Below are 8,446 nucleotides of genomic sequence, written 5' to 3'. Positions count from 1 at the left end.
GGCTGGTAGACTGATCTATCCAGCACACATCTAGGTGGACACGCCCACCTGTGATGTCAGAAGAGGCAGATTTTAAAAAACAGCTTGTAACGGCTAATCACAACCTAATAAATAAACACCAGGTGGCATGTCATGGGACCTTTAAACTCGAGCAATGCCTGGAATTGACATATTATCTTGTTTGGTTTGATGGCAGCTTGCTGCTGGTCTGGTGTGGGGGAGTGGGTACAAGGTGGTAGTCTGTGATGAACTTGTAGACCTTTGTGCTCCAAGAGGATCGTGCTTTGGTTCTCCACTTCCACGGCCATCGACATGTCATCCTCTCTCTCTCTCTGCTCTACAACGTATCTATCCATCAAATAGAAATGTACATTTTAAAACAAAATAAAATGACTGGTAAAAATAACCGTCTGAGAATGTGTACAACTGTAGCCTTTTCTGGTTTTCATGTGCCATCCCGTCACATAATTCTTAAACCATCACCCAACCAATCTAAACCAATTTAAAACCAAAATTGTTCACTTTCACAGACTATCCGTCTAAACATAAATATCTCCAACTCTTCATTGGAGAAACGCAGTCAGAAAAGCGGCTGATGACGCCGCGTGACTGAACGGTCGAGTGACTTATTATTTATTCGCGTGCAGTTCAGAATCCTTCCACTAGGGAGAACCCTGCAACAGCACAAAGCCACATAAGCAGAGGCGCACAATAAACAATGCCTTAGTTTTAATCACAAAGACAATAGTCCCCCTAATTGATGAAGTAAATGTGGGGAAAACAGCTTAAACTCAATATTACCTTTAATAGTATATTAAACATTGTAATATTTTGACCATGAACACAGCCGTGAAGAAGAATAGCAAAGGAAGTAGAGGAAATTCAACTGTCCTTGATGTAACGCGGGTACAGACTGACGTATATAAACGGGGCAGTTTGAGAATCCCAGACATGAAAGAACACACTGAGCCAAACGGTGGAGTGTCAACCTCTTTTCCTTAGACGTGGTCTTTGTTTACTTTGAAATGCGTACAGTAGCAGGCAAATAAATACAGAGACAACTGCGCAGTAGCAGAGGAGAAGGAGGCAGGACGGAGGCGTGGAGGAGACCAACGGAGAGGGAGGCTAAAAAATAGGAGGCAGGCAGGCGCACACACACACACACACCAGTGTTTAAGACGGCTACAAAAATAGGAACAAATCCTTAACGCGCGGTATGCAAGAGGAAAGCCGGTGAGGTACCGCCCGGTTTCGTTACATCTCACACACACACACACTGGTTCCCGTAGCCATGGTAACCTGCCACAAGTGTTCTAAGCTTGTCTGGGATTCGAGTAAGATGTTAAACAAAAAAAAGGGGTGGGGGGGGGGGGGGGGCGACCTTTGAGGGTTGAAATGACACTGACCGACGAGAGCATATCCATTTCCGTCTCAACCTTCTCAGCACCGCAAACCGAATGACCGCAAACCGAATGACGGATAAAATGGATACAGGAAAAAAAAATGAGATGAAGAAATCAATACAAAAAACAGCACCAGTGCTTTTTCGTTTTCGTTAAGTTTTTTTTACTTGAAAAAATACTTTTAAAAAGTAACAAATTAACAGAAACACGCTGACTGTGGGGGGGGGGGGGGGGGGGGGGGGAGAAGCCAGAGAAGGGTCCGGATGGAAGGCACGTTTGAGACGCAACACGAGAACGGGCATGTCGGTGGACGTTTCTGATTGGCCGACCGCTGGGCTCACGTCAAACATACCTCGGGGGGGGCTTAGGGCTGGGATTAAACGTTTCGAGCGTGCCTCTCATGCGTCCCCTACCCGGCGTGTACATACATAAAGGACCGTTGTTTTGCGCTAAGGAGTGGGCGGTGGGAGGGGGGGGCGGGGCTAGTGATTAGGACTTGTCCAGTGCTTTGCGCTGGTTTTCTTTGCTCCTTCTCTTCACGTCCCAGTTGTAGACGCGCGCCATGTCTGGGGGGAGAACGGGGTGAAGGAACGCCACAGTTCGTGCTACGCAGCTACAGTTGTCAACAGCACACGCACACATGCACACACACACACTTTTTTTTTATTGTTTATTGCAGTGGGTAGGGCTTTTATACCCCTGCTCTAAGGGATAAGAGCTCCCTGATCTTGAATTGGACTTACCTGTGGGCGTCTTTGAGCGAGACACCCCCGACCCTTACCAACATACGAATGTAGTGACATCCTTTACTGCGAGCGAACCACAACAACGTAGTTGTCTCTGTCCGCCGTTGGGACTAGCTGACGGCCGGCCCTCAGGCTGGACGGTGGAAGGATACTGACTTCGGTGGTGGTGAACTGGTCGCGCAGGAAGTCCAGGTCGTCCTCCAGGGAGTCCAGGTTGCGAGAGGCGGTGGACAGGTTCTTCTCGAGCAGGGCCTGGGCCTCGTCGATGTCGTACTCCAGCATGACGTTAGCCTGGGGGGCGACCAGGGCATAATGTAGGGAGTTACACCACGGCGTCGTACAATACTCCATTCTGATTGGCCAACCCTAACCCTGCCGTTTAACAGTTCCAAATCAGTGCACTATGAACGTGTGCTATGAATCCACCAATAAGAACAATACATTTTAATTTCAGTTTATGAAAGGCATAGTATCATATGTCTGGCACGAGGAGGGGGTCTCTCAATCAATACAAAAGACGCATATTGATGACATCAGAGTAGGATTGATCGAACGTGACTCAGGCAGAAATCATGTGCGTGGACAGGATAATATATTGAAAGTGTTATTATTCAAGTTAGGTCATTTCATTCTCGTGAAATAGCCGCAAGTGACGTCTGTTAAACTGTACGGGAACGTTGATGTACGTGAACATCAAAATCAACAGCTGCCCAGAACTAGCTCAACGCATCTGCACAAGCACACCATGGCGTTAAACTATCAGTGTTGCAGAAGCTTAACAGCTTATCGGAGGTCTTCGGCGTCAGGTGAAGAACGCTTCGGAGTGGAATGTTCACAAACTGGTTGGTAAAGATTGGTGAAACCTAGCATTTCACTGCTGTTAAGAAAATAAATAAATGTCCAATCTCGTTTGTTCTCTAAATGAGGGTCAGGGACAGTGACACTTCTACCACTTCTGTTGTAGAATTGGAATAAAGTCTGGAGTGTCCTGTAATTAGAAAATAAACATGCATAGTCAGCTGATTTCTGTCCTATGTCTCAGGAGATTGTCCTGCCCAACAGGGTGATGTTGTGGACTCAATACATTTTGGCAGTGAAGTCACCAAGTATGGTAAAACTTAACCTTTTTTGGTTTGGTGATTAAGAAAATAAATGTCCAAACTCATTTGCCGATACATTTACCTACCAAGAAGACCAGATGTCCCTAATTATTTGCATCTCAGGACTGCGACTCATTTGCTAATCCAAATTGACGACATTTATATTTGACTCACCCCTAGCCACAGGCAGACTTTATCAGTGGGCGGGACAGACGCCTTGCAGTAAACGTTGTCAGCCAATAGGAAATGGGTCTGCATGGGTTCTGTCGTCTCCTGAAAGAATAGAAGCAGACAGGTGTGTCAGTTATGTGACATCACCAAGTCATTCCAACCACAGATCATATATATTATCATATATACACTTAAAGTACTTCTGTGAATCACATTATAAAATATAAGAGAACACAATGAGACTGTCTACAGTGACATGCATGGTCATATAATGAAGGTTTACCTTCTTCTTCTGCATGTGCCGTAGGATCTCTAGCGTCTGCTTGATCTGTGGGATTTGGCTTTTCAGCCTGAGAGAGGAGCAAAAGCAAACATGCTAATATACATAATTTTGTTTTTTAAGCAGACACCTTCATCCAAGCGACTTAGTGTATTGCAATACATGTCGTTATGGAGCAGGTAGGGGTTAGACACTGTACTCATGGCTAGAGGCAGACCAACTAATGTATCAATGATTAAAAATGGTTGTTTTCATTCGCTGTGAGCCACAGAACATAAGTGATAAATTCGAAGTGTGGCGTTAATTTGACTGTCCACATAAAAAGTACTGTCTTTAATTATGCTCTTACCACAGACAATACAGAAACAAATCGAGATTAATTTCAGGGAGACAACCTGCAGACATGGCGTTTTCCCAGTAGCACTATAGCACTACCAGTTTGAACGCACCATGCTGTGCCGTGCCCCAGATGGACCCTCTCCGTGGTCAGGCCAAGCAAGCCTGACCCACAATTATTTGTATAGGTTTATATTGCTGCTTGGAGCCGGAAGTTGTCACTCAAATTGAGGGAATATAAACGTATACAAATACATTTAAGTGTGCGTTCTTGTGTCTGATAAGGATGCATGTAGAGTATGTCTAGAGTTCTCAACAGCTAAATGTGTTATTATTCGCTCTTGCCATCACTATATAAGCCTAAATAAAAAGGGTAATAAAGGTTTGAATAGAAGTGAACAGCAGTGATTTTAGTTTGACGTTATTTGCTTGCAAAATATAATAGCTTGTTGAAATAGTAGATTTCTTTCAGATTAGTCTTGGTCTATTTCACACCAGATATTGAACCCTTTTGGTACTCGAGGAAACGAGGAAAGGAAAGAAATTGGGAATATTGCCAACATACATTGCTTGAGGATGCAAATTGAACGAGTGAGCATTTACCTGAGTTTCTTCTGCGCCAAGTTGACTTCCATGTACTTGTATTTCTGGTACTGCTCGTCTAGTTTCCTCAGCACTGCGTCTGCAGAGTCATTCTCCGGCTGCTTCATAAACGACTCCACGTCCTCCTGAGAACCGCAAGAACCACAAAACCAACGCAAACTTAAATCTTACTCAGCAACCAGGAAACCATTCCCATCCCTTGTCTCCCAGTACCGTGTATTCTACAACAGTACACAAAAAAAATGCCATTGCCTCATGGTTCAGATACATATCGAGGTGAAACACGGGCTCTTCTTGAGCTCCTTCGAGCGGCGCGCCGTTGCTAAATTAAGCGAGTGAGCGGTGCGGTGAACTGGCTCTCTGGAAGCCGTACAAGGCAACAAGAAATCCGATGTCAGGAAAAGTCTAAACAGCCTGATATCCGCCCTACTCACCAGACACTAACTCGTTGACGGTTTCTAGTAGTACTAGGTACCCGACTAGGTTACAGCCATGTATATTATCGAGGACACATAACCATACTTGAACATGGCAGCGAGACGCCGGCTGCGATCCAGCAAGCACCCACACAACGCCTGGTAGCATGTTAGCATGCTGGGCTAGCCGCGGAGCAGCCACCCCCGCCCCGCCAATAGGGAACACATGGGCGATACACGCTATCGTTTTTAAACCGAGCATGTCATGGTTTACGCACCACAAAGACAGCCTCGGGGATGCCGAGGTGCTTTTTCTTGGTAGCTTGCACTGCATTGCTGTCATCTATGGTCGCCGCCATGTTGGAAACAAAACCACTACCTCAAGTCTACCCTGACGTAAAAGTTGGGGTGTGTCGGCGAGTGCTGCTCCCCGGTCCCCCCAGAGGCGAGTTAGGGCACTGCCGCTACTTCTTCTACTAAGACCCGAAGGCTCAATGTTGCATTACCGCCACCAGCTGGACTTGAGTATGCCAGTAGACCTGGCTTTAGACACAAAGATAAATACAAATACATTGCTCACTCCATGTAGGCCTACACTGTAAGAATTTGGGGGACGTATTTTTATACTGTATTATAACGTCTTTATAGGCTACACTGTAAGAATATGGGGAACATATTTCTATACTGTATTATAACGTCTTTATTGAAGATTTCAGGGGTACAGCATGTGAAATGTATGTAGAAGAATAAAATATAGCAACTCCAGTCATTTTGTGTCGTTCTTGATATAACATGACTTTTTTTGTTTGTAAAGGCGATGTGCTTCTGCCATTGGCTGATGACGATGACGATGATTCACGACGAAAACGTCCGTATATGAATAAACTTAATAATTCCATGACACGCAGTTGCAGGGTACGTTTAGCCTACCTATAAAGCCCATGTAACTTTGCCATATTTACATGGCTCAACATAGGTGCAAGGGCAAAAACGTGGATAATTATCGATCTGTAGGCATGGTATGCCAGTGCCCATGATTATAGTAATGAGACACACCTGCCTCTCCTCTTACATGTATTTTACTCTTTCTACCTGAGTTACATGATGCTTGTTTTGTTTTTTTTACATGATGCTTTGTTTGACTAAAGTGTAATTCCATACAACTACAAGCGGCACTGAGGACCTAAATTAAGCATTATTTCTGTTTTTGTGTTAAAAACTTTGTGTGGGAAAAACTACAGCGGAAAGAAATCATCCACTTATCATTCATCCACGGGAACCAATTACACACGTGCGCTCAGCTCAGCGCCAGCCAATGAGAGGAGAATGCGCCCTTCATGAATGGTGGTAGCAGTTTGATTTACATCGGGGGCGCAGCATTGCAAACGATTCAAGAATAGAGAATGTCTTCTCTGGAACTGCATGTATCTGTAAGTTTATGTTCATGTAATTTAGTAGGCTAGGTCCTCTCTTGACACAGAAAAACACATTTGATCAATTCTGGCTAGTTAATGTAACAAGTGTACGGGTGGTTAAGTCTTATCGTGAGAACCTGTTTACAGTAAACTTTAAAGGATTAATATTCTACAGGTGGCTGGTGTAGGAAAATCTACCAAGATGGGTAAAGCCACTGGCGGAACAAGGCGAGCAGCACTCGGAGAGCTAACAAATGTTCCCAGTGTAGCTGTAAACACAAAGGTAATGCCACTAAATGTCACTGTTTTGCTTCCATTATTGATCTCACATTTTTCTAATGGGAATTCCAGAGTCTACCATTCAAATATACCGCCAAACCAGCCCTGAACCAGAAGATCCATCAGGCAATAGTACCGCCATTTCATGCTCTAGAAAGTGCCCTGCCCTCCCTACCTGAAGAGGTGGCCGACATCTCCATGAAGGAAGAGGAACTCTGCCAGGCGCTCTCGCACGCTGTCCTTACTGTTGAAGATATCGACGGCCAGGATGTGGAGATGCCACATTTGTGTGCTGAATATGTGAAGGACATTTATGAGTATCTCATGGCTCTTGAGGTAAAGGGCACTTCCAGATGGATGTATTCCCATGTTTTGTCAACCGTTATGGCTCTGTATGTATTCAAACTGCTCTCTTCTCCTATAGCAAAAACAAAGTGTGCGACCCAATTACATGCAAGGCTATGAAATCAATGAAAGGATGAGGGCCCTCCTGGTCGACTGGCTGATCCAGGTTCACTCTAGGTTCCAGCTGCTGCAAGAGACTCTGTATCTCACAGTCGCCATTCTGGATCGTTTTCTACAGGTGGGTATAGTGGGGTCTTGTGTTGTCACTGCTTTGGTGGCCCTTGGTCAACTAGATGCTTATCCCTTCCTCTAAACTTGCAGGTTCAGCCTGTGTCTCGCAAGAAGCTCCAGCTTGTAGGTGTGACGGCCATGTTGGTGGCCTCAAAGTACGAGGAGATGTACTGTCCTGAGGTGGCAGACTTTGCATACATCACTGACAACGCCTTCACCACGGCCCAGATTCTGCTGATGGAGCAGATGATTCTCAGGGGCCTCAACTTCAACCTTGGCCGTCCTCTGCCTTTACACTTTCTCAGGAGAGCCTCAAAGGCTGCAAATGTAAGTTGGGGTTGCTGGTGGATGAAGTATTCATTACCAGGCATATTGTGACTTGGCATGTATACTAGTCTGGTTAGTTATTCAGTATTCCAAGTTGACTTTCCCTTAAATGTGGTGTATAAAATGCATAGGCTCAATGATTGCTTGCCAATCACAATGGTGTGGAAACAATGTCACTGGCCATTTTGTTTCAGTCCAATGTAGAGAAGCACACCCTTGCCAAGTATCTTATGGAGCTGACCCTGGTGGATTACGCCATGGTGCACTACCGGCCCTCGGAGATCGCCGCAGCTTCCCTGTGCCTCTCTCAGCGTCTGCTGGAGGACCTTCCATGGGTATGATCCAATGGTTCATTCTAGTTCACCAGATTCTGGACTTCTAAAGCGTGTGTTTCTCCCGCAGTCGCCCACGCAGCACCACTACGCTACCTACGACGAGGCCCACCTGAAGCCCATCATGCAGCACATGGCCAAGAACGTAGTGACGATCAATGGCGGCAAAACCAAGTTTCAGGTTAGAAAAGCAGGCAGTATAACTGGAAACATGTTATGGGAGACTCTAGATCACTGTTGATGCTGATTTGTTCCCCTTCCAACAGGCTGTCAGGAACAAGTACTCAAGCAGCAAGTTGCTGAAGATCAGCCTGATCCCGCACCTTAAGTCGTCAACCCTTATGGCTATGGCTGCTCCTTTGCTAAATCACTGATTGCATTTTATTTTTTTAAATACAGAAACTTTTAGTGGCACTTTATTTAAATACTTTGGGGATGGGTTGACTTTTAATAAATGTTTTC

The 8,446-nt window shown here is 45.3% G+C and overlaps 2 protein-coding genes across 2 annotated transcripts; one reads left to right on the top strand and one right to left on the bottom strand.

The window, feature by feature from the left end:
• Positions 1 to 785: 785 nt before the first annotated feature.
• On the bottom strand, positions 786 to 5,483 carry vbp1 (von Hippel-Lindau binding protein 1). Its single transcript, XM_084487301.1, has 6 exons — positions 5,334 to 5,483; positions 4,640 to 4,764; positions 3,704 to 3,770; positions 3,424 to 3,522; positions 2,302 to 2,440; positions 786 to 1,969 (listed from the first exon to the last, which is right to left on the bottom strand). Exons 1-6 carry the CDS (start codon positions 5,412 to 5,414, stop codon positions 1,893 to 1,895), a joined length of 588 nt encoding a protein of 195 aa, XP_084343427.1. The 5' UTR covers positions 5,415 to 5,483; the 3' UTR covers positions 786 to 1,892.
• Positions 5,484 to 6,419: 936 nt separating this feature from the next.
• On the top strand, positions 6,420 to 8,446 carry LOC311368489 (G2/mitotic-specific cyclin-B2-like). The gene is made up of 8 exons (XM_084487297.1): positions 6,420 to 6,485; positions 6,646 to 6,753; positions 6,822 to 7,085; positions 7,174 to 7,332; positions 7,416 to 7,652; positions 7,847 to 7,987; positions 8,055 to 8,165; positions 8,251 to 8,446. Exons 1-8 carry the CDS (start codon positions 6,459 to 6,461, stop codon positions 8,356 to 8,358), a joined length of 1,155 nt encoding a protein of 384 aa, XP_084343423.1. The 5' UTR covers positions 6,420 to 6,458; the 3' UTR covers positions 8,359 to 8,446.

The sequence above is a fragment of the Micromesistius poutassou genome (assembly GCF_964030765.1).
Source record: "Micromesistius poutassou genome assembly, chromosome: 23".
Classification (NCBI taxonomy): Eukaryota; Metazoa; Chordata; class Actinopteri; order Gadiformes; family Gadidae; genus Micromesistius; species Micromesistius poutassou.
The sequence above is the reverse complement of the archived record's forward strand: the minus strand, read 5'-3'. Positions and strand labels throughout refer to the sequence as shown.

What these genes read in the sequence shown, in the direction of transcription:
- vbp1 (XM_084487301.1), bottom strand. Translation starts at nt 5,414, where the DNA reads ATGGCGGCGACCATAGATGACAGCAATGCAGTGCAAGCTACCAAGAAA. An exon ending in GGCACATGCAGAAGAAGAAG is followed by an intron (nt 3,523 to 3,703) that starts GTAAACCTTCAT and finishes CTATTCTTTCAG; the next exon opens with GAGACGACAGAACCCATGCA. An exon ending in GTTCACCACCACCGAAGTCA is followed by an intron (nt 1,970 to 2,301) that starts GTATCCTTCCAC and finishes TTCTCCCCCCAG; the next exon opens with ACATGGCGCGCGTCTACAAC.
- LOC311368489 (XM_084487297.1), top strand. Translation starts at nt 6,459, where the DNA reads ATGTCTTCTCTGGAACTGCATGTATCT. An exon ending in GTGTAGCTGTAAACACAAAG is followed by an intron (nt 6,754 to 6,821) that starts GTAATGCCACTA and finishes TGGGAATTCCAG; the next exon opens with AGTCTACCATTCAAATATAC. An exon ending in GAGCCTCAAAGGCTGCAAAT is followed by an intron (nt 7,653 to 7,846) that starts GTAAGTTGGGGT and finishes ATTTTGTTTCAG; the next exon opens with TCCAATGTAGAGAAGCACAC.